Genomic DNA, 25,044 nt, shown 5'->3' with positions numbered 1-25,044 from the left:
TTTCCTCTAGTATGGATTCAACTCACCAGGCTCTTACTCCCTGAGAAAATGTGGAAAACTGCAATGTATGCATAAGACAAACTGTTTTATGAGCAAACTGTTGCCATCAGCCATGTCTCAGTTCACGATCATCTTGAGAAAATAAAATACAAATTATCTACATTATCTTAAAAAATAATGGGCAAGTAGAATGACAAAACAACAAGGTGACAGATTATTCAAAATGAATGGATATTTGTAAAGGGAAAGGGTATTAATGACCCTAAGCTTGAAAGAAAACTTGAAAAATATGGAAACAATGCAAAGTGAATTGTCAACTATGACAATTTGGGTTATGACTGTAAAATTACTATTGCCCATAACGAATCCATTAAGAGTTCACCTAACCCCATTCCTCCCTGATAAACTGATACCAGATATAACTTTGACTTTAATTTCTACTTGTTTCCTTATTGCCTCTGCCGAGTGATTAGATGGAATTAATATTCTGCATATTGCAATATGTATCTGATCCCTGGGGCTTTAAATTGCTTTGTGTGGATGAGTAAGCACAGTTTGAAAACCTGAGTCCGTGCTGGCCTGCAGGGTCAGCAGGGTACAAAGACAGGGTTGTTGGAAGATCAGACTGTGCTTACTGTGAATAGGCCTTTTCAGAGGGATTGTGCCTTTCCACAGATAGAAAATTCTTCATAATAAAGTAGAAAAAAATATTAGACCTATATCTGGTATAGCTTTTAGTCTTGAATGAATGAAACGTTATCTAGTAGGAGAATGTCTGCATTACCCCCATGCTGACACATACAGATGGAGTGCAATTTATAGCAAAATTGTTTAGAAATAAAAACGTGACAGCACCTGAACAGACAACACCAGCATCTTCGTAGTGGGCACAGTTGTGTATCCTCCATCCCGAGTGATTGCAACGCAACAGGGACATCTCGTTCCCATTGCACCTCACGTTGTCCAGCAGGATGCTGCCAGAGCCTTGCCCAAAGTATGCACTTCCCATAGCTGCAATGGCCCGGCCACATCCCAGCTGCCTGCACACAACCTGGGCATCGGCAAGGTCCCAGTAATCATCACAAACTGTCCCCGACCGTCCTCTGTGGTGGATCTCAACGCGACCTTCACATCGGTGCCTTCCGTTCACCAGCTGGATAGAGGGAGCTTTGGGAGAGAGGGAACCGAGCACAAAACAGTCAGACAACTAAGCTAAAAGTGACTGTAAGGAGTATTCTGTCCTCTTGCCCTAGAAGGTGCTTGCCCAGCCCAATATTAAGTGCCTGTAAGGACAGAGGTTTATTCACACCTTTTTTTATTTCCTCTCTTCCAGATCTCAAAATCAGCTGTGTATATTTTATGCAAGATTGCTACAGTAAAGATAGAAAGCAGGCTAAGCAAAAACTATTTAAGCTAGAAAGGAAATTCTTTACTAATAAGCAAATTATAATAGGAAAGAAAAAGAGAGAAAATTAATTTCGATCTCTCAATGAAGGCTAAGTAAAACTGTATTAAGAAAATTGCACTAAATTTTGTTCTTTTTGTAAACAGGAAGAAAATATCATGTTTTAAGAACACATTTCATATTTATGTATTACTTTTACTCACTGCTGTCAAAACGTTTTATGCTAAAGAACAAAGAGACATCACAATTTGCATTGAATCCTGCTGGAATTTGGGATGCAGAGCCTGGCTTTCCTGCCCCCAACCTGGATCTTACCAGCAGCATGTGTGTGTAGCTCTTCAGTGTGGCATACAAAGCCTCTGTTGATCTGAGTGCAGAAGGGAAATCAGAGCAGTGGCTCAAGCAGATCAGCAAGACTTCAGCTACACAGCAAGATTCATCTTGGACAGCCAAGACTGTGTCTTTTCCCTAAACTTACGTTCTAGGAGCTGCTATAGTGCTGCCATATAAAAGCTGCCAGGCAGATAGATTACAATTCATGGGATATTGTACACTGCTGAAAGATGAGAATCAGGGCACTACTTTGCTTAAGATGATGTCCAAATTAGGCCCAATGAATCCTTCAGATAAACCATAGAATTCTAGAGAAGACAATATTCATTCTGTATTTCTCTCCATGGTTTAAATAATTTAACTGGAATTTCTCTTCTTCCTCTAGAACTTTCAGGAGAATTTTAAGGACACAGAGTCCTCACATCAAATACAAATCCTATTGTTTTTAAGAGTAATTTTACTGGGAGAATTCCACCAAATGTTCTACAGAATGGACAATAGTCTCAACAGGATGATAAAGATTTCAATAGGAATTCAGTGGCTTTATTTCTTATATACAATTGAAGTGTAATTAGATTTCTGAAATAAAGAAATAACCTGTCATGTATACGTCTGATTACTGTATTCATTCAGGTAAAACACATCTGTTTTTCACTTTGATTTGGCTTGTTTAAATGTTCTGCTATGAGCAGCATGAAAATCCTGATTTCAGAGAATCATTTTTGGTGAAGACATTTATTAAAGTCTTTACCACCAAGTGTAAGTGAGCAAACAAATGCAGTAACTTATGATTTGCAGGATTTACACTTTGGAATTCAAAACATGCACACTGCACTTGTTACCCTTTGCTTTTCTGCCAAATGCATATTTGCCTTGTTATTAAACACTAAGTCACCCAAAGCAAAACAAATCTCAGGAGTTAACAGCTCCATGATTTCTTCACTGCATCTGATTCTTTGTTATTGGACTAGAAGTACAGTCAAGATGGTGGCCAAACTAAATTTGTCCTGATTTGTATGCATTTCAAAGGGAGAAGCTACAAAAATGCCCCTTGACTTATATCTGACTTGTTTCTTCAAATATCTACTTGAACTTGCACATTTTTGAACCCCGCTCACAGGAGTTCTGAGAGGTGGCACAGCAAACCTGGTAAAAAGTCAGCATGGGATCAGGGAATTAAAGCTGATCTAAACCAGGTTAATTTGCTTTCATTCAAGGTCTGTCATCACTGTGGGAGCACAGCCATCAGCTGGGGATGCAGTGAGACGGATTGAGTCCTGCCTCACACTTCAAAGGTATCAAAAAGACAAAAACCTGTGATTATACAGTGAATACTCTGCTCCAGGAGACAGAGGCAGAGAGCAGAGAGAAGCAGAGCAGCCAAAGGGAGATGGCTCATCAGCAGGCAAGCAGAGGACAGATGGAGAAAATTGGATGAGGTGGACGATGGCGACATAAATTCTCATCACAATGTTTAAATGGCTGGTTAGAAAAATCGTCAGCAATTATTCTAAGATATACACAGAACTATTTAGCTCGAAAAAGTCATCCAAGTCGCTTAGGAGATAGAAACTAATCATGTAAGGAAGAATTCAATGGCCATAAAAAAGTTCAACTAAAAGCGTTTCATCACTGTCATTATTTTTAGATGTCCATCATTCACCCACAGTGCTAGACTAAGAAAACTTTACTTCTTGTTATATTTCATTAAATTGTACATAAGACCAAGAAGAACCAAATAATACAAGGAATATTAAATATATAACATGTGGATGCATGTATATATTATTAAAGAAATATACACTGAAAATAAATAAATAAATAAATAATCATTTCCATGATTCTTAGATCAAATTTCTGGAACTGGAGGAATGCCTCATTCATAACATACTCACAGACATAATTCTCGAAATGATGCAAGGCACTAAGACGAGTACAACCCTGTGACAGCAAAATGAACTCCACTAAACGGTTCAAAATATTCTTACCATTCACTCTGGTGTTTAGTTCATCATTTTAGTAGAACAAAACTGTGCTGTCTCTTTCCTCTAATTCCTACTTTAGCCTTTTTCCCAAACTGATACAAACATGAATCTAAATCCTGTTCGTGGAATCAGCAGAGAGGCTCCATGCATTAAATTTTTTTATGCACCCTGGAACAAGTCTAAGTGGTTTTTACCTGTTTTGGCCTCCAGAACTGCTGGACCCAACAGGAATAGCCATGTCAAAACCATAGTGGTACCCATCTTACCAAGTACTATTGATAGAAAGGACCTCAGAATATATAGTCTCTATTTCTGAAGGGGAGTGGCTCTACAGGTTTCTTTCTCTACAGGAGAACAATAAAACAACCACAGTCCTCTGATCTGAAACAAACATATGTTTGATTTGTTATTTAATATTTTGTAACTTCCTGGGTTTTGCAAAAAGATAACATCTCAAGAGTAACATTTTCCATTGCCTGGAAGGAAATATTTATGCTACCATAGGTTTCACAATCATCTCATTGTACAAAAAAAAGAATGAGCTCCTATCCAAAGATACCTTTCAATTCCAGCTGATGAATCTCAGTATTTTTCTTTCGTGGGGAGACTCCTTGACAGGATGGTAGTAGAATCTTGAAACTTAAATGGGCTTCTTCCAGCAAAACAGTAAAGGAGACTTATCAACCAGTATGGCAAGCCTTCCTGGGGAATCAAGAATGTCCTAAAGCTTCAGCATACTTTAAATAAAATAAGATTAGACCTGCTGGCCCTGCTGAAGTGTGACTGGGGAGTCTCTGAAGAGCCTTGCAATTGAAGTCAACACCTCCACCTCCACAATGAACCCATTCTTTTTTGGCACATTTCATTTCAAGCCAAAACTCAAATCAAAATTCACTGAGAGGCTGTTAGACTGGAAAAAAGTGTCAGAGAATTGGGGTCAGCTGATAACCTTTTGTGTAAACACTGTAGAAAAATGAGTAGATCTTGTGCAGAGTTAAGAAAACTACATAGCTTGCAACTTAATTTTATTCTAAAACATCCTTTGATGCTTTGAACCAACAAATGAGGGGGAAAATGTTCAGATTTCTATTAAGAAAATTTCTTAATATATTCCTTGTTTAATTTTGCATAGTGAGAGTTACAGCTGTGCCATTCTTTGAAGAATGAATCCAAAGCTTTTCCACAACATGAAATAATGCTTAATTCTCGTTCACCACTCTCTTGTCAGAGTGATTACTTTCCTCTCTTTCTGTGTTTTGACAATTTAACAAGAAAAAGGGGATGAGCATCCCTACCCTTAAGAGCCAGAATGTTGTTTTCCATCTCATTCCCACCTCTACAGCCATCATTTCTTGGATGGAATTATCCCAAGTTAAAATTGCTGCCATATACAAATTTATTGCTTCCAGGGACAGTCATCAAGGATGAAAACCAAAGGCCAAAGGAGAATGACCTAGAAGGTCTTTCCACAAAGGCCAACATTATTGGAATGGAAGAAGGAAGTGTAAAATACAAGAGGCCAAAGATAATGTTGGGAGGTCTGAGAGTGAACATTGAGAAGGGTAAATATGTTTCTTCTTTATGCAAACAACCACATTTGCACATGAATGAGGATATGTACACAACACCTGGTATTCACTATTCATATTCTTCTGGTTTTGACACCTTGACAAGAAGCAGAAAAAATCCAGTGTATTTGACTGGCCAATCAAACATTGCAATCAGTGAAGCGACAGTAAGTGATGGGTCGCAATCCTTCTCCGAACTCCTGCAATGACTGAAAAGGGTGAGGAGGAAGGGGAACACAAAAGGGATTCCCAGGTGGTTCAAGTGTAAAAAAACATCTTAAGCTGCCCAGGTAGAAGAACAAAATTGATTAATTAATTCTTCACTACACTCTTCACTAATAAATTCTTAATTTCAAAAATCTAGATATTTCTAGACATCTTGATATCAGACAAACTCTGCATGTAGAAATAGATAAACAGTATGTTCCAATTAATCTTAATTAATTAATTAATACAAATACTCTACAGCTCATGTTTTCATCCTTCCCATTGGTTAGATTAATCTCTTGCAGTAACAGACTTTTGTTCTTAAGGTCTTCTGGCAGCTTGAGGTATTTCTTTCTGTGTGAAAGAAGCTTTGAAAACACTTTCTCTTCTGCTGGCTGAAAGTGAGGACACTTTGCAGACATACTGGTTTTGGTGAGATCAAGATGAAAACCACTGAAAGAACAAACAAGATTAATCCTCTTTCACATGTGACTACAAGAAAGTATCTACACTGGAAAAAGGGTAGCCACAGACTTCTGAAAAAAGGTTTGATAGTCTGAATCCAGGTGTTATGATGCAATTAGGCAGTTTAGTCTAATTTATTAGGTTACTTGATGGCCTCTTGGGCTCTGTTGACTGTGTCATGTGAAGTATGTCATTGCAAACTGATCTGCATTTGGTCAGTGGTGAGGATGCAAGTGGATCAGAACTGTCCACCACTGGATTTATTGGTAGATTTCCCTAATGAGGGAGGATAGGAAGTGGGAAGGAAGGTCTGTGGCAGAGACATCATTCACCAGGTACATGTACTTTGAGGATGACCCTTTCCTCGTCATCAAATCCATCCCTTTCTGTGCTGAGTGGATCACTGGATTTCCCTGAGTCTGGACAATCTCTGGTCTGCACAACAGGACTAGATGAAAGGCAGGTCACCCTCCTGGGTTGTTCTGCCTGTAGGCAAAGGGGAGGTGAGGACCCTCAATCCTTGTTGCTCATGTGTGGAAAACAAAACTCACACTTTCTGTGCGCAGTGCCATTCCCTACGTGTATGATCCCATCTCCACAACGTGGAGCAGTGATGAGAGGCCTGCCTGGAATCATGAGGAGAAGGCAGCTTGAAGGAAGAAATGGTACAGGCTGTAATGATGATTCCTGTCAGAGCTGCCCACATCCTCCTTGTCAGGTCAGGATGTCACCCTGGAGTACAGCACACCTTCCTTACACGTCACTACTTTGACTCTGGCTCACCTCACACTTAGTACTTACCTCTTTCATAGCTGGCTGGAAAACAGGAAAGTCTGAAGAAGGGCATTTCTCAATCAACACCAGTGACCTTTCCACCTGTATTAAGGAGCTTCTTCTGAAGAAATTCTTCCTTTTTTATTGTTTTTATTTTGTTTTCTCGTGGGAATAAGAGACAGGACAGACTTCCTTACGGCAACTTACGTACATTCTCTCCCTCCCCCACTTCACAGGTGTAGAAATGTGTGAGAGCAAGAGCAGGAATTGTTGCTTGGAAAAGTCACTTTGTCAGAAGCCACATTTTCCATCCTGATAATGTGTTAGCTGTGAGTTCATACACAGAAGTGCTACATGTGCAAGTACACAAAAAAAGAGTATTATTCAAAAGAACCCACTTTCCTTCATGCTTTTATTACACATTTATCTAACAGATTTGATCATATTCATCCTCCACGTGAAATCCTATAAATGGCCTACATCTACTCAGAGAAACATGTACTTGAGAAGAACCATACCCCCCCAAAGTAAGGATCACTGCACAGGAATACTTCCTCATGTGCATTTTTGCTTATGGCTCATTATTGAGAATTTTTTACTGCAAAGTAACATTTTTGTTGCACTACACAGAGTAAATCATGGTGTTACACATGTGTTTTATCTGCATATCAGCAATGGCCAAAGTTCTTTCTCAAGTCACCTAAATCAGACAGACACTCAACCAAGAGTTCAACTGAGATGCCCTGAAATGTCCAGCATTGAAGGTGCTTATTTGAATGCTAGGGTGGAAGAATCAACGTTTCTTTACACTTTAGGTATGTTTGGACTAGGTTTTAAGGTCAGACTGCTTTAAAAGTTCAGTTCATGCTAACATCAGGTGTAATCTTGATACAAGACGTTCTTCTGACAAGAAGATAGTAGAATATTCAAGTAAGAGTTGCCCTTCACGCTGATTGCAAAACCAAACAACGAAGCAGATGGCTGGTGAAAGTATCCTTCCACCTGCAAGCCTGGGTTGCCTCTCACATTATCTGGTAGGGGATGGGTTTCTGCAGTTCACGCTTCAAAACAAATCCTCCCACGGTGAGAAGAGCAGCAGCTCCCAGCACCACGGCGGTGACAGCCAGGGGGACGTGGGAGCTGCCAGCAGGCTCTGAACTCAGAGACTCCCCTCTTGCCTGCATGTCAGAGTCAAGCTCTGTGCACGAAAGAGAAAGAGAGAGGCTTACATTTGTTTTCCTGACCTGGTTAATCTCAGAGGTAATTAGGCAAAGAGAACTTGAATTACAATGCTGTAATCTGGGTTAGATCAGAAACCAAATTGTTCTACTGCAAATGATTCTGTGGCCCCGCAAAAAGAGTAAAGGTTATGGCAAGAAATTAAAGAGTAACTGAGAGTCTGTAGTTATTACACTCAAAGACCACAAGATGCCATTTTCTGACAGTGGAAACAATGGATACAAGGCACTGGGAAGCAACATGACAAAGGGGACATAGAGATTGATTTAATGAATGAGAGACATGCCAATCAGGCACAGCCAGTTTAGGAATATTAATATAAATCCAGCAGGGAGATGAGTTATAGCTCATCCCTCTTTCTGCAGAACTGAATCAGTTACCATTGTGCAGAACAAAGAATGGATCTAAACCATGACAGAAAGGAAACAGCTTGTAAAACTAATATAAATATTATATTAAAAAAAATAATAATCCCCATAAGAATCATGGCAGAATTGCAAATAAATGGGTTTCATGTCTGAACTGCAATGCAAACAGAAGTAACACACAGAGTCTTACGTTATTTAAGATATTTAAACTTACCAGTGTTCCTGTTCTCAGCGTGAGCTTCCCGAAGCTGCACGGGTCCAACAACAACATTCACTCGTTCCTGGGAAGAACCTGAATTCCTCTTGAGCCTGCTCACACAGCCCTGATAGCAGCGGGAGGAGTAGTCTGTCTGCCTGCACACCACCAGCTCGCACTGCAGGTAAACTGACGGGTATTGCTTAGCAAAGGAGAAAGCGTTAAACGAAAACCGAGCGACACTGCCGCGCGGTGAGGAGTGCAAAGAGTAGGTATGGTCCTTAACACACCTGGGGAGACATAAAACCAACAGATTAGCCGTTGACCAGTAGCTTCTCTTGAGTAGCAGCACTATTGCATTACCTTTGTGCAATAAGTTTCAGAGTTAAATATAAAATCAGAGATTGGAAGGATTAAGAAAAGCGCGTGCTTTTAGCAAGAGGAGGGATTATTAAATGCACGCAGCACAGAAATTTCAAAGCTCAACAAGGTTTGTGTAAGCATGGAGAGCTGAAAAATGACTAGTGGTTCTATTGGTTTCTGTGTTTCAGCTGAGAACCTGTTTTGCATTTGCCTGTGTGCAAAGAGGCCCCTGAAGGCTGCTGAAGAAAGAGAAAGTGTCCTTTTCTACTCTGGAAGCACAAAACTAATTCTAATACACTTTTTTTTTTTTTAATAAACATGTTCTTTAGTGCTTCAATCTACCTTGGTATAAAATTAAGCAAAATGTTCTGGGTTTCTAGAATAACAAGAAAAGGCTAAGGGACTTCTTTGCTTTTTGAGTAGACAGTTTTCTATTCTAGCTAAGATGCTGTAAAATTCTAACTGTGATATATGAAAGTGTAGAGCTATTGACATCCCTACGTTTCATATATTTGTATCAGAAACAAAATCAGACCTCAATTTCTGCACTTGAGAAGAAATCTCAGTACAGATCCTCGAGTGAAATCTCAATGCTTGACTGCAACTTCTGAATGGCATTTCTTTGTCACACTGTATTTTATTCAGGCTTTGCCAAAAGGTTGTTGTTAGAAGTGTATTTGTACTGAGAATTGCAGCCAATGTACACTGGCCCTAAATCACCTCTTTCACAAATTAAGCTCTTTCAGAAGTATCCATATACTTTCAAAGTAATTCCTTAGAAAGATCTTACCCCCTTTTGATCAATTCATAGGTCGTTGTTCTAAAATCACTGGGGTCCGGTGATGCCACGCAGGTGTCCACAAACACTATCAGATTTTGGTCAGAGCTGTGAAGAGATGCTTGGAGGAACAAATTCTGATTCGGGTCAACGTAGTATGGGAAGTTCTGCACCGGCCACAGGAAAGATGAGGAATTGTAGAATGCCAGGTTCACGTCGTATCTGCCATACTGGGTTTCATTGACATCAGCAATGTCATTGGCCGTGTACACTACTTGCACCCAGGTGTTCTGGATCATTTTGCAGCTGACATGGAGGTGAAGGTCCTTCTGCCTTTTGACGGTGTAACCAGGAGCAGACACTTTTATCACGTTGGAGTAGGTGATGGTTTCGCTGTCGCCCTATTTGACACATTAAATGAGTACAAAATTACCACGTGTGGTCGTGTTCACTGAGTGTACCAGGTGTGTGCTATTAACTTCTGTATGTGCCAGGTCTTAGTATTAGTCAGAAAGAACATGTCATGCTCAAAAATACCTAAGTATCTGCATGGGGTTGCTCACTTAACTCTCCCCTCTACTCTTGTTCTCTAAAACATCACTCTGAAATAGATACAGGGATTTCCTAAACCCTGGAAAGGATAAATAGGAATATTTAACAAACTTTAGCCTCCAGAAGCATGTGATTATTTTCTGTGTTTTGAATACCTGTGGCCTACTACACCCTTTGCAATTCAAGACAATTTTCTAAACGTCTGTTAAATTTCCATGCCCAGAGCTCTCCCAAATGTGTTGACACCAACCTCTCTCTGCGTGCCACAGCCGTTGTATGGAATGTTGAATATAACCATCGTTGATGTGATTGTTGGTCTACAGTTGGAGTCAGACAAGCTGATGCTCCTCACTGAGTAGCCCTGTGACTGGAGATAGTGTCTGTCCACAACTGCGCGCATGGAGGTTGGGTAGCACGCAAGGGCTAGGGAAGAAAATATGAACTATTAGTGGTTCCAGGCACTTGATAATGCTTGCATATTGCAACTTCAACAAATATAATCCCTGCTATCATTTAGAGATAAGCCAAACTGCTTACTTTTACACTTTAGACTTAGATATGAGGAAGCAATAGTCTCTGACATACTTCAGCTGACCTTCAGATGCTCCCCTGGCAAAACCACGTAGCTTTACAATAGTTTTTTGCTGAGACCTTGAGCCTATATCACCACTCACACAAAAATGATAAGAAGTGGGAGCTTTTCCTGAATAAGAATCCGAAAAATATTGTGGAAGGTGTAGAGCTGAAGTTTCAGACTGGTTTACAGAAACACAGCTTGGCTGGGAGGGGATCCTGATACTGTCTCCATGATGCTTCACTGAGTCCATGACATGAAAAGCAATGATTCCACGGAGAGTTTGGCCTTTGGTGGAGTGAGATGTCTGATAACAAGGACCTACTAGCAACACACAGCCTCTTGAAAAGCAGTTAAAAAGACAAGAGAGCCAAATGTTTGTGCTGGAGAGGTTGTGAGTGTGCTTGAGATACACCTCAGCATTGGGACTGCAGGACAGACCTGCTGGAACAGGTCACCCAGAGAAAAAGCTTTGAGTACTTCATCCTTTGAATATTTCTAGAGACACAGCTAGACAAGTTCATAATGGACCTGATCAGGTGTTGGCAAGAGCTCTGCTTTCAATAGTTGGACAAGGAAACCTCCAAAAGTCCTTTATAACCAATATTTCTATGATTCTTATGAAAATTTGCCCAGAAAGGTACAAAAATGTATATGAATTATAATGTGATACAAAGAAACATGAATTTAGAAAACATCATAGAAAACATCTAGAGGCAAATAAATTGATACCTGAAAACCTTTTTAAGAACAAAAAATAATTATTGTCTGAAAATGACCGGTCAATAATTAGTTGCAAAATTCAAATTGGAATGTCAATTTTGTGGGATTTCTTCAACCAAAGTAACCCATATTTATATGGTAAAGAAAATCAGTGTATAAAAGCTTATGAGGAAAGAAAACATTACAAACAGAATGGAATTATAAATAGAATGGAAACTTACTGGCATTCTGGTCTACCAGAAAGGACTGATACTGAGCCCGAAACCTTCCATTGGAATATTTGGAGTCACCGTAAAACTTGACAGTCATGAAGTTTGAGGATGACCTGTATGTGAGCTTAGAAGTAGAACAAATTCTTCCAAGTAGAGGTGAAGTATTGGGTGGCCCATCATAGATCTCAATATAGTCATACAGGCATCCACCCAGCAACCTGAGGAAGAAATTTGAACATATAATGAAATGTATTTGGTAAACTTTGGTTTTTAAATGCTGAACAAACAATAAAATAAGATTCTGCATTCACATAATTCCCATGTGCATTTATCATTCACACAGAGGATGGGAAATGCGCCCAGGAACTGTGGATGCAGTTGAGATCTGGCATTTATTAATTGCCCAGCAGAAAGTGGTTTACTTACTGAACACTTTCGAATGTGAGCATAATGCGAAAATTATTTGCTACTTGTATTTCCCACAAACAATCTGCTCTCTCTGGATAATTCAAAGGATAAGGACTCTCAAATGTCCCGGAGGGAGTAAAAAGTAGGCTACCACAAAAAAATCTTGTGTCTGAAAAAATAAAAAAGAAAAGAAGATTTAGATATGATTCACTTAGACTTAATTATAATAAAATAAAATACATAGTATATAACCAAGCCAAAGCAAAAGGAGGTTAAATCTCAAAGGAAACTGAATGGCTGTTCTCTTCTTAGTTAGATAACAGGTGTAATGATCTCTTCAGAGAATTCTGACAGACCCTTGCAGTCAGGCTTCAGCCATATCTGTGTCAGGGAAAGTCATATCATGGTGCAAATACCATGAAATCAGAGAAGGAAAACAAAGGAAAACCCTCCAGCACACAGGCACCTTCACTTGCCGGGGACTAGGCAATGCTCTATGAATTCCACGACACCCAATACTGGCTTCATAAGGCTGTGCTATTCCCAGGCTCTGCTCTCCCACACAGAAGACCAAAGACCAACCTCTGCAGCACTTCCTGGTTCCAAAAAAGAAGTGACCAGAAAATCAAGCTCAAATTCAGACTCACCTGGTGTAGTGGTGAGTGTGCTGGCGGTGGTGGTTGTGAAAGTGTCTGGAAGAGAAAGAAGCAAGGCCCTGGTGGATGAAGGAGCATGGCCAGGTTTTCTCCTAGTGCTGGGATGTTGATGCCCCCATGTCACAGGGACAATGAGGACCCTGGGGGTCTGAGCAAAAGATGTTGGTCTGAAAATCTCCCACATAATCAACATATTCTGAAATCATTGTCAGAGATGGTGCCCTAGACTATGGAGTGGGAAATCTCTCCACACAACCGTCTAGCCCTGATGTTCACCAGGCTCAGGGAGACATCTTGGAATGGGGGAAGAAATGGAAAACTTGGGAAGACTCTCTAGCACACAGGCACCTTCTCTTGCTGGGGCCTTGGCTATGCTCCACAGGTTCCACCACAGCCACCCTTGGCTTCATTAGGTCGTGCTTGTCCCAGGCTCTGCTCTCCCACACAGAAGACCAAAGACCAACCTCTGCAGCACTTCCTGGTTCCAAAAAAAGAGTGGCCAGAAAAACAAGCTCAAATTCAGACCCACCTGGAGTAGTGGTATCTGTGGTTGTGGTGCTGGCTGTGGTAGTCTCTGGAGAGGAAAAGAAAGAAGCAAGTGAGACCCTGGTGGATGAAGGAACATGGCCAGGTTTCGTGCCAGTGCTGAGGATATTGGTGCCCCCATGTCACAGGGACTATGGGGACCCTGGGGGTCTAAGCAAAAGATGTTGGTCCAAATGCCATAAAATCAGAGAAGAGACAAAAGAAAATCCCCCACATAATCAACATATTCCGAAATCCGTCCCCAGCAACAGAATCACTAAAACGACAAAGTCCCTTGTGTAGGATCTAAACAACACGAATAAGGATTTTTCCCCTAAACAGTGCAAAATGCAAATGTTGCACCTCACATCTGCGAAATGGTAACTAATTCACTTCTAAATTGATGCCTCAGAGAAATAGAAGAAAACACACAAACCTGGAATGGTTGTTGAAGCGAAAGTGGTGCTCATGCTTAGGGCATCTGTAAGGGAGGAAGAGAAAGAAGCAATTGAGGCCCTGGTGGATGAAGGAGCATGGAGAGGTTTTCTGCCAGTGCTGGGGATGTTGGTACCACCCTGTCACATGGGCAATGGAGAGCTTCAGGGTCTGAAGAAAAGGGTGGTCTTGGCTGGTGGCAGCAATCAAAAACATATTCCTGAACACATATCCAACACACACCTAATTGTGGCCAACAAGAGCCAATTAGAGAAAGTGTCCAGGTAGCTGGGGAGGAAAAGCCAAGGTACCTGAGCAAACAACACCAGCATCTTCACTGTGGCCACAGTTGTGGACGCCCCAGCCATTGTGGCTGCATTGGAAGAGGGAGGACTCCCACCCTGCACAGTTCACGTCGTCCAGGTAGATCTGGCCACTGCCCGGTCCAAAGGCATTGCTTGATGTTGCAGCAACAGCAGAGCCACATCCCAGCTGTCTGCACACAACCTGGGCATTGCTCAGGTCCCAGCTGTCGTCACAGACGGTGCCCCGGCCCCCGGGGAAGGAAATTTCTACACGTCCCTCACACAGGTTCCTGCCGTTCACCAGGCTCACGGAGGCACCTTGGAAAGGGGAAGAAACGGAAAACTTGGGAAGACTCTCTAGCACACAGGCACCTTCTCTTGCTGGGGCCTTGGCAATGCTCTACAGGTTCCACCACAGCCACCCTTGGCTTCCTTAGGCCGTGTTTGTCCCAGGCTCTGCTCTCCCACACAGAAGACCAAAGACCAACCTCTGCAGCACTTTCTGGTTCCAAAAAAGAAGTGGCCAGAAAAACAAGCACAAATTCAGACCCACCTGGAGGAATGCTGCCTGTGGTCGTGGGCGAGGTTGTGGCAGTGTCTGGAGAGGAAGAGAAAGAGGTAAGTGAGGCCATGGTGGATGAAGGAGCTCCTGTGCCCTGGTCCCTGGAGTAGGGGGGAAAAGCAGTGTCCAGAAAAAAACAGGGACAAATTTGAACCCACCTGGAAGGGTGTCACATATGATGCCTGTTGTGGTTGTTGTGTCTACAGGAGAGGAAGAGAAAGAAGCAAGTGAGGCCCTGGTAAATGAAGGAGCATGGTCAGGTTTTCTCCTAGTGCTGGGATGTTGGTGCCCCCATGTCACAGGGACAGTGGGGACCTTGGGGGTCTGAGCAAAAGGTGTTGGCCCAAATACCATAAAATCAGAGAAGAAACCAAAGAAAATCTCCCACATGATCAACATATTCTGAAATCGTTATCACAGACAGTGCCCTGGACCATGGAGTGGGAAATCTCTCCACACCCCTACGCACCCTGATGTTCACCAGGCTCAGGGAGGCACCTTGGAAAGGGGAAGAAATGGAAAACTTGGGAAGACTCTCTAGCACACAGGCACCTTCTCTTGCTGGGGCCTTGGCAATGCTCTACAGGTTCCACCACAGCCACCCTTGGCTTCCTTAGGCCGTGTTTGTCCCAGACTCTGCTCTCCCACACAGAAGACCAAAGACCAACCTCTGCAGCACTTCCTGGTTCCAAAAAAGAAGTGGTCAGAAAATCAAGCTCAAATTCAGACCCACCTGGAGTAGTGGTATCTGTAGTCGTGGTCATCGTTGCAGTAGTGGTGCCTGTGGTGCTGGTTGTGGTATCTGCAAGAGAGGAAAAGAAAGAAGCAAGTGAGGCCCTGGTGGATGAAGGAACATGGCCAGGTTTTGTGCCAGTACTGGGATGTTGGTGCCCCCAGGTCACAGGGACAATGAGGACCCTGGAGGTCTGAGCAAAAGATGTTGTTCTGAATCCCATATAATCAGAGAAGAGACAAAAGAAAATCTCCCACATAATCAACATATTCCGAAATCATTGTCAGAGATGGTGCCCTGGACAATGGAGTGGGAAATATGTATGCAACTCTCTAACCCTAATGTTCACCAGGCTCAGGAAGACATCTTGGAATGGGGGAGGAACAGAAACTTAGGAAGACTCTCTAGCACGCAGGCAGCTTCTCTTGCTGGGGCCTTGGCAATGCTCTACAGGTTCCACCACAGCCACCCTTGGCTTCCTTAGGCCGTGCTTGTCCCAGGCTCTGCTCTCCCACACAGAAGACCAAAGACCAACATCTGCAGCACTTCCTGGTTCCAAAAAAGAAGTGGCCAGAAAAACAAGCACAAATTCAGACTCACATGTAGTAGTGGTATCTGTAGTCGTGGTCATGGCTGTGGTAGTCTCTGGAGAGGAAAAGAAAGAAGCAAGTGAGGCCCCGGTGGATGAAGGAACATGGCCAGGTTTTGTGCCAGTGCTGGGGATGTTGGTGCCCCCATGTCACAGGGACAATGAGGACCCTGAGGGTCTGAGCAAAAGATGTTGGTCCAAATATCATAAAATCAGAGAAGAAACCAAAGAAAATCTCCCACATGATCAACATATTCTGAAATCGTTATCACAGACAGTGCCCTGGACCATGGAGTGGGAAATCTCTCCACATCCCTACGCACCCTGATGTTCACCAGGCTCAGGGAGGCACCTTGGAAAGGGGAAGAAATGGAAAACTTGGGAAGACTCTCTAGCACACAGGCACCTTCTCTTGCTGGGGCCTTGGCAATGCTCTACAGGTTCCACCACAGCCACCCCTGGCTTCATTAGGCCGTGCTTGTCCCAGGCTCTGCTCTCCCACACAGAAGACCAAAGACCAACCTCTGCAGCACTTCCTGGTTCCAAAAAAGAAGTGGTCAGAAAATCAAGCTCAATTCAGACCCACCTGGAGTAGTGGTATCTGTAGTCGTGGTCATCGTTGCAGTAGTGGTGCCTGTGGTGCTGGTTGTGGTATCTGCAAGAGAGGAAAAGAAAGAAGCAAGTGAGGCCCTGGTGGATGAAGGAGTATGGCGAGGTTTTCTCCTAGTGCTGGGGATGTTGGTGCCCCCATGTCACAGGGACAATAAGAACCCCAGGGGTCTGAGCAAAAGATGTTGGTCCGAATACCATAAAATCAGAGAAGAGACAAAAGAAAATCTCCCACATGATCAACATATTCCGAAATCATTGTCACAGACAGTGCCCTGGACCATGGAGTGGGAAATATGTATGCAACTCTCTAACCCTAATGTTCACCAGGCTCAGGAAGACATCTTGGAATGGGGGAGGAACAGAAAACTTAGGAAGACTCTCTAGCACACAGGCACTTTCTCTTTCTGGGGCCTTGGCAATGCTCCACAGGTTCCACCACAGCCACCCTTGGCTTCCTTAGGCCGTGCTTGTCCCAGGCTCTGCTCTCCCACACAGAAGACCAAAGACCAACCTCTGCAGCACTTCCTGGTTCCAAAAAAGAAGTGATCAGAAAAACAAGCACAAATTCAGACCCACCTGGAGTAGTGGTGAGTGTGGTGGCGGTGGTGGTTGTGAATGTGTCTGGAAGAGAAAGAAGCAAGGCCCTGGTGGATGAAGGAGCATGGCCAGGTTTTCTCCTAGTGCTGGGATGTTGGTGCCCCCACGTCACAGGGACAATGGGAACCCTGGGGGTCTGAGCAAAAGGTGTTGGTCCAAATATCATAAAATCAGAGAAGAAACCAAAGAAAATCTCCCACATAATCAACATATTCTGAAATCATTGTCACAGAGGGTGCCCTGGACCATGGAGTGGGAAATCTCTCTACATCCCTACGCACCCTGATGTTCACCAGGCTCAGGGAGGCACCTTGGAAAGGGGAAGAAATGGAAAACTTGGGAAGACTCTCTAGCACACAGGCAGCTTCTCTTGCTGGGGCCTTGGCAATGCTCTACAGGTTCCACCACAGCCACCCTTGGCTTCATTAGGCCGTGCTTGTCCCAGGCTCTGCTCTCCCACACAGAAGACCAAAGACCAACCTCTGCAGCACTTCCTGGTTCCAAAAAAGAAGTGGTCAGAAAATCAAGCTCAATTCAGACCCACCTGGAGTAGTGGTATCTGTAGTCGTGGTCATCGTTGCAGTAGTGGTGCCTGCGGTGCTGGTTGTGGTATCTGCAAGAGAGGAAAAGAAAGAAGCAAGTGAGGCCCTGGTGGATGAAGGAACATGGCCAGGTTTTGTGCCAGTACTGGGATGTTGGTGCCCCCATGTCACAGGGACAATGAGGACCCTGAGGGTCTGAGCAAAAGATGTTGGTCCAAATATCATAAAATCAGAGAAGAAACCAAAGGAAATCTCCCACATAATCAACATATTCTGAAATCATTGTCACAGACAGTGCCCTGGACAATGGAGTGGGAAATATCCATGCAACTCTCTAACCCTAATGTTCACCAGGCTCAGGAAGACATCTTGGAATGGGGGAGGAACAGAAAACTTGGGAAGACTCTCTAGCACACAGGCAGCTTCTCTTGCTGGGGCCTTGGCAATGCTCTACAGGTTCCACCACAGCCACCCTTGGCTTCATTAGGCCGTGCTTGTCCCAGACTCTGCTCTCCCACACAGAAGACCAAAGACCAACCTCTGCAGCCCTTCCTGGTTCCAAAAAAGAAGTGGTCAGAAAAACAAGCTCAAATTCAGACTCACATGTAGTAGTGGTATCTGTAGTCGTGGTCATGGCTGTGGTAGTCTCTGGAGAGGAAAAGAAAGAAGCAAGTGAGGCCCCGGTGGATGAAGGAACATGGCCAGGTTTTGTGCCAGTGCTGGGGATGTTGGTGCCCCCATGTCACAGGGACAATGAGGACCCTGAGGGTCTGAGCAAAAGATGTTGGTCCAAATATCATAAAATCAGAGAAGAAACCAAAGAAAATCTCCCACATGATCAACATATTCTGAAATCGTTATCACAGACAGTGCCCTGGACAATGGAGTGGGAAATCTCTCCACACCCCTACGCACCCTGATGTTCACCAGGCTCAGGGAGGCACCTTGGAAAGGGGAAGAAAAGGAAAACTTGGGAAGACTCTCTAGCACACAGGCACCTTCTCTTGCTGGGGCCTTGGCAATGCTCTACAGGTTCCACCACAGCCACCCTTGGCTTCCTTAGGCCGTGCTTGTCCCAGACTCTGCTCTCCCACACAGAAGACCAAAGACCAACCTCTGCAGCACTTCCTGGTTCCAAAAAAGAAGTGGTCAGAAAATCAAGCTCAAATTCAGACCCACCTGGAGTAGTGGTATCTGTAGTCGTGGTCATCATTGTAGTAGTGGTGCCTGCGGTGCTGGTTGTGGTATCTGCAAGAGAGGAAAAGAAAGAAGCAAGTGAGGCCCTGGTGGATGAAGGAACATGGCCAGGTTTTGTGCCAGTGCTGAGGATATTGGTGCCCCCATGTCAGAGGGACTATGTGGACCCTGGGGGTCTGAGCAAAAGATGTTGGTCCAAATGCCATAAAATCAGAGAAGAGACAAAAGAAAATCCCCCACATAATCAACATATTCCGAAGTCCATCCCCAGCAACAGAATCACTAAAACGACAAAGTCCCTTGTGTAGGATCTGAACAACACGAATAAGGATTTTTCCCCTAAACAGTGCAAAATGCAAATGTTGCACCTCACATCTGCGAAATAGTAACTAATTCACTTCTAAATTGATGCCTCAGAGAAATAGAAGAAAACACACAAACCTGGAATGGTTGTTGAAGCGAAAGTGGTGCTCATGCTTAGGGCATCTGTAAGGGAGGAAGAGAAAGAAGCAATTGAGGCCCTGGTGGATGAAGGAGCATGGAGAGGTTTTCTGCCAGTGCTGGGGATGTTGGTACCACCCTGTCACATGGGCAATGGAGAGCTTCAGGGTCTGAAGAAAAGGGTGGTCTTGGCTGGTGGCAGCAATCAAAAACATATTCCTGAACACATATCCAACACACACCTAATTGTGGCCAACAAGAGCCAATTAGAGAAAGTGTCCAGGTAGCTGGGGAGGAAAAGCCAAGGTACCTGAGCAAACAACACCAGCATCTTCACTGTGGCCACAGTTGTGGACGCCCCAGCCATTGTGGCTGCATTGGAAGAGGGAGGACTCCCACCCTGCACAGTTCACGTCGTCCAGGTAGATCTGGCCACTGCCCGGTCCAAAGGCATTGCTTGATGTTGCAGCAACAGCAGAGCCACATCCCAGCTGTCTGCACACAACCTGGGCATTGCTCAGGTCCCAGCTGTCGTCACAGACGGTGCCCCGGCCCCCGGGGAAGGAAATTTCTACACGTCCCTCACACAGGTTCCTGCCGTTCACCAGGCTCACGGAGGCACCTTGGAAAGGGGAAGAAACGGAAAACTTGGGAAGACTCTCTAGCACACAGGCACCTTCTCTTGCTGGGGCCTTGGCAATGCTCTACAGGTTCCACCACAGCCACCCTTGGCTTCCTTAGGCCGTGTTTGTCCCAGGCTCTGCTCTCCCACACAGAAGACCAAAGACCAACCTCTGCAGCACTTTCTGGTTCCAAAAAAGAAGTGGCCAGAAAAACAAGCACAAATTCAGACCCACCTGGAGGAATGCTGCCTGTGGTCGTGGGCGAGGTTGTGGCAGTGTCTGGAGAGGAAGAGAAAGAGGTAAGTGAGGCCATGGTGGATGAAGGAGCTCCTGTGCCCTGGTCCCTGGAGTAGGGGGGAAAAGCAGTGTCCAGAAAAAAACAGGGACAAATTTGAACCCACCTGGAAGGGTGTCACATATGATGCCTGTTGTGGTTGTGGTGTCTACAGGAGAGGAAGAGAAAGAAGCAAGTGAGGCCCTGGTAAATGAAGGAGCATGGTCAGATTTTCTCCTAGTGCTGGGATGTTGGTGCCCCCATGTCACAGGGACAGTGGGGACCTTGGGGGTCTGAGCAAAAGGTGTTGGCCCAAATACCATAAAATCAGAGAAGAAACCAAAGAAAATCTCCCACATGATCAACATATTCTGAAATCGTTATCACAGACAGTGCCCTGGACCATGGAGTGGGAAATCTCTCCACACCCCTACGCACCCTGATGTTCACCAGGCTCAGGGAGGCACCTTGGAAAGGGGAAGAAATGAAAAACTTGGGAAGACTCTCTAGCACACAGGCACCTTCTCTTGCTGGGGCCTTGGCAATGCTCTACAGGTTCCACCACAGCCACCCTTGACTTCATTAGGCCGTGCTTGTCCCAGGCTCTGCTCTCCCACACAGAAGACCAAAGACCAACCTCTGCAGCACTTCTTGTTTCCGAAAAGAGGTGACCAGAAAAACTAGGATAAATTCAGACCCACCTGGAGTAGTGGTTTCTGCAGTCGTGGTCCTGGCTGTGGTAGTCTCTGGAGAGGAAAAGAAAGAAGCAAGTGAGGCCCTCGTGGATCAAGGAGCATGGTCAGATTTTCTCCAGGGCTGGGGATGTTGGTGCCCCCATGTCACAGGGACAATGGGGACCTTGGGGGTCTGAGCAAAAGGTGTTGGTCCAAATACCATAAAATTAGAGAAGAAACAAAGGAAAATCTCCCACATGATCAACATATTTTTAAATCCATCCCCAGTAACAGAATCACCTAAATTGCAATGTCCCATGTGTAGAATTTAAACAGCGCCAATAATGATTTTTTACAAAAGCGTTGCAATATGCAAATTATACAACTTACATCTACAAAACAGTAACTAATTCACTTCTAAAGGAATGCCTCAGAGAAATAGAAGAAAACACACAAACCTGTAATATATATTCTGTAGGCCGTGCTTTCTGCATCTGTAAGGAAGGAAGAGAAAGAAGCAAGTGAATCCCTGGTGGATGAAGGAGCATGGCCAGGTTTTGTGCCAGTGCTGGGGATGTTGGTGCCACCCTGTTACATGGGAGATTGTGAGCAACATCTCGGCAGGATGTTTGTCTGTTGTAGGATTAAAGAAACCCAGAATTTTTGAACACATCTCCAAAACTTTTTCTTTTCATTCAGATGAGTTATAATTTTTTTTGTACCCTGAGATGTTTCCTTCACTGGAAACTTTCAAGGTCATGTTGAACATATCTCTGGGCATCCTCTGGTTGAAGCTGTCTCTGCTTATTTTTGGATGGTTGAATTAGATGATTTTTAAAAATCCAAATCGGGCTGTAACTCTGTGGTTCTGTGAGTGTATTATTCTTGGGTTCTTGTTGTACATGGCTGCTTTCAGTGACTTAATTTGCAATACATGTAATAGACAAATTCAGATGAGGTATGTTTTCCCTAGAGAGCTGCATCTTTTGGGATGCAGGACAAAGCTCTCAAGCAAGGTCTCTGGGAATTAAGAGGTAACTAGTAATGTCATATTCCAGAAAGACTCACAAAATTATCGTTTGAGTTAATAAAAGTCTGTCAACAGAGACAACTGAGGGCAAATCTGCCATTTAGCAAACCTAGTTTTCATACATGCATATTTGAAATAATGCTTGATCAGACTAAAGAAAAGTAGCTTGGATTTTTGAGTAATATATTAATTTTCAGTGACAATTCTAAGTGTGTATTTGCTAGGAATGGACAGAAAGTGCTAGAAATTCAGTAAACCAAACATTACACTCTTGTTCTCAATCGAATAAAGAAAAACACTCAAAGTTTCTGTGTCTGGGTGTGACTAATACAGAACAGTTGTGGAACTGCCTTAAATCTGTCCTTCTAATTTGAAACACCCACAGTACTTTTAGTTGTTGAACACGTTTATCTGCAATTGTGTTTTTGTTCTGTAGACTTAAATGTGTAGTAAAAAAAAGGTAAAACAAGTACAAAGAAAACTTGCATTTTAAATCTAATAAGTAAATGTTTTCAAGATTTTCATGTAAAAATAAATCAGGGACATGCTTAGTCATGGTCCATGATCTGAGGCAGCATTTTAGAAGTGCTGTATATTTCTCAAGCCTTTTTTATTTTCAGTAGCACACACAATGTACTTGATAATTCCCACACATTCAAAAAGTGACTTTATACAGTGAGACATGTATCAGAGGTTAATATAAAAGAAAAACAAACAATAATCACTGTATAAATTCCTCCTTCACTTCTAGGTTGGGTCAGGTAATCTGTATTGGGCTGTATTTTTAAAATACATATTCTTGTAGTAGGAAATTATTTTGGAAAGACAGAGTGACTTTAATAAGTAATGATTCATGTGTTCTTCAAAATTGATTTAAACAAAAAATCCCAATGCTCCCTCCAGCCTTTCCCAAATTAAGTGAATTTCTTTAAGAAGTGATGTGTAAAGCCATGGGTTTGAGTCATACTCTTATGTTTATATAATGTGGTTTATTCAAATCATCCCTCATCTGAATAATACTCAGTAATTCATTGTGTATGTGAGTCAGGCTGCCTACAAAAATTTCAAACTCTGGCTTGTTTTTGGTATTGCTCTTTTGGCTTCTCTGTTCTATGGTTTTATTGCTTCAAATATCTCTTGTTCTGATTTCTTTGGATTAGTTTTTTTTCCCCTCTGTTTTCTGTTTTTATAATTCAAGCATCTTTAACTGTTTTTATGAAAGCAGTGGAGAAAATTAGCAACACACACTATATTGCCAATATTCCCAGGGATATAATGGATGGGTTTTTATTATGTATAGCTGCAAAGAACAGTGAACAGACAGGTGTCCAGAACAGAAGAAATTCCTAGCAGGAACATAACATAATGCACACATCTGAGACCTCATGATACTGTACAGGATAGCAACTGTGTCTTTCTATTACATTTCTATTAAATGATATAAAGCTAATAAGTATTTGGTGGTTCCACGTGCATTTGCAAGGTTGGAGTCTTTTAAAGCAAACATGCATTACAGCCAAAGAAAATCTATTCCCTCTTAATCCCGTACTGAAAACGACAAATATGTAGGAACAAAGTCTTTCAGCAGTATTTTCATGGTAGTGTTCTTCTTAAAATTTAGTTTATACTATGCTGCAAGACACTACTGCAAAATAGTAATAATTTCATCACACAAAATTATCTTCAACACAAATAATACTTAATCATGATATCAGTTTACAGTTTTAATAAGACAACATGATGTTATCTAATTTCAATCTGACTTACTTCAAATCTTTGCAAAACGTTGATTAAACTGGTATGTGAGTTCCCTCTATAGAACCAGTGTAGAGAAGTGACACACCCTTTTTCCTACCTTTTCTGGAAGAGTGGGGATTAGGTGAGGTGGTACCCAGGAGTGCTGCATTTAAAAGGAATAATGCCAGCAAGGCCCTGGTGGTACCCATCTTGCCAAGACATCCCAGTAAAACTGAGCATTAGAATTTATACCCTACATCTGTAGAAGAATGAGGCTCCAAAGGTCGATCTGGCCCGGCCTATCTCAGATCAGGCAATATTTTTTATCACTACTTGATCTGTACAGAATGATTATACAGGAGTGGTAAAGCTTCTGTTTGCTGGATAATTTGTGCTGCTCTGGAAGTAGCACTAGGGGCGAAAATCCAGCCAGAACCAGCATATGCCCTTGTTATAAATTATCTTAACTCTGTGTGCAGGCCCAGTGTTACCTTTGGAACCAGAATGGTGAATATATGTATTTCCTTGTCTCAATTATCACAATGTTATTTTCTTACCGCTAATAGACAATTACTTACTTAAGCAGACTGTAAAACATTGCAAGGTGAGGCAGTAAATTCCCAGCAGACTTTCTTCAGCAGATAGTCCTGGTCTTATAAATGTTTATATTTCTGTTCTGCATTCGAAACTGCAGGCTTGTTTCCCTGCAGTTTGTACATAAGTGGGATTATGTCACGTATCAAAAGCAAATTAATGCCAACTATTTGCAACATACCCTCATCTGCAGGCCTCTGTTGAGCTTGCTCTGCTTTGCCAATGTCTTCCCTCAATCTACCACTATGGTCCTCAGCTGCATCTGCCAGCAAGACTCCCTTCTATCCTTTGAAACACACAGTTTATAAAAAAAGAAGAGGAGTACTAACTGAACTAAAATCAAAAGTCCTGTTGAGCTGGGGTCCTTGGTTGGTCTATGCAAAGTCTTCATGGAGTTAGAGATCATTTGGGCCACAAGAGCCCATAATCCTGTTTGCTGGAGTCACTGTATTGCACTTCTACTGCTCCTCCTCATCTGATGAGAAGAAATAGAGGTCAGCTAGAAATAGGCCAATTGTTGCTCTAATGTTCTTTTCATTGATCTCCATTCAGGCCATGCCTCTCTGTTCATTTTGGTTGTGGTACAAACTGCAACCGTAATGCAATAGTTGACATAACTCTATATTCCTGCTGGTATATTCCAACCTTCCTTCTGTAGAGAAGCACAGCTTGGGTCTAGAGACAAAGGGGATAAAGAGTCCTCTTTCTGCAAAGGTTCACAGTGCTAGAATAGAGGAAAGAAAGACAAAAGGCATGAGTCCAGAAAGA

At 42.9% G+C, this 25,044-nt stretch overlaps 1 protein-coding gene across 1 annotated transcript in view; it reads right to left on the bottom strand.

Annotated features, from left to right (window-relative positions):
- The window catches only part of DMBT1 (deleted in malignant brain tumors 1), a 50,201-nt gene that overhangs the window by 17,200 nt on the left and 7,957 nt on the right, over positions 1 to 25,044 (bottom strand). Inside the window, exons 2-18 of the mRNA XM_032694964.1 lie at positions 20,369 to 20,410; positions 20,202 to 20,246; positions 19,655 to 19,966; positions 19,345 to 19,389; positions 14,792 to 14,833; positions 14,625 to 14,669; positions 14,078 to 14,389; positions 13,768 to 13,812; positions 13,336 to 13,378; positions 12,798 to 12,842; positions 12,733 to 12,746; positions 12,169 to 12,319; positions 11,752 to 11,960; positions 10,484 to 10,656; positions 9,694 to 10,082; positions 8,559 to 8,830; positions 856 to 1,167 (exon numbers count right to left, since the gene is read on the bottom strand). Of these exons, the coding sequence (XP_032550855.1) occupies positions 856 to 1,167; positions 8,559 to 8,830; positions 9,694 to 10,082; positions 10,484 to 10,656; positions 11,752 to 11,960; positions 12,169 to 12,319; positions 12,733 to 12,746; positions 12,798 to 12,842; positions 13,336 to 13,378; positions 13,768 to 13,812; positions 14,078 to 14,389; positions 14,625 to 14,669; positions 14,792 to 14,833; positions 19,345 to 19,389; positions 19,655 to 19,966; positions 20,202 to 20,246; positions 20,369 to 20,410 (2,496 nt within the window). The remainder of the gene's footprint in view (positions 1 to 855; positions 1,168 to 8,558; positions 8,831 to 9,693; positions 10,083 to 10,483; positions 10,657 to 11,751; positions 11,961 to 12,168; positions 12,320 to 12,732; positions 12,747 to 12,797; positions 12,843 to 13,335; positions 13,379 to 13,767; positions 13,813 to 14,077; positions 14,390 to 14,624; positions 14,670 to 14,791; positions 14,834 to 19,344; positions 19,390 to 19,654; positions 19,967 to 20,201; positions 20,247 to 20,368; positions 20,411 to 25,044) is intronic.

This window comes from Chiroxiphia lanceolata, chromosome 8 (assembly GCF_009829145.1).
Source record: "Chiroxiphia lanceolata isolate bChiLan1 chromosome 8, bChiLan1.pri, whole genome shotgun sequence".
Taxonomy (NCBI): domain Eukaryota; kingdom Metazoa; phylum Chordata; class Aves; order Passeriformes; family Pipridae; genus Chiroxiphia; species Chiroxiphia lanceolata.
Note: the sequence above shows the minus strand (reverse complement) of the source record. Positions and strands in the feature narration are given on the sequence as shown.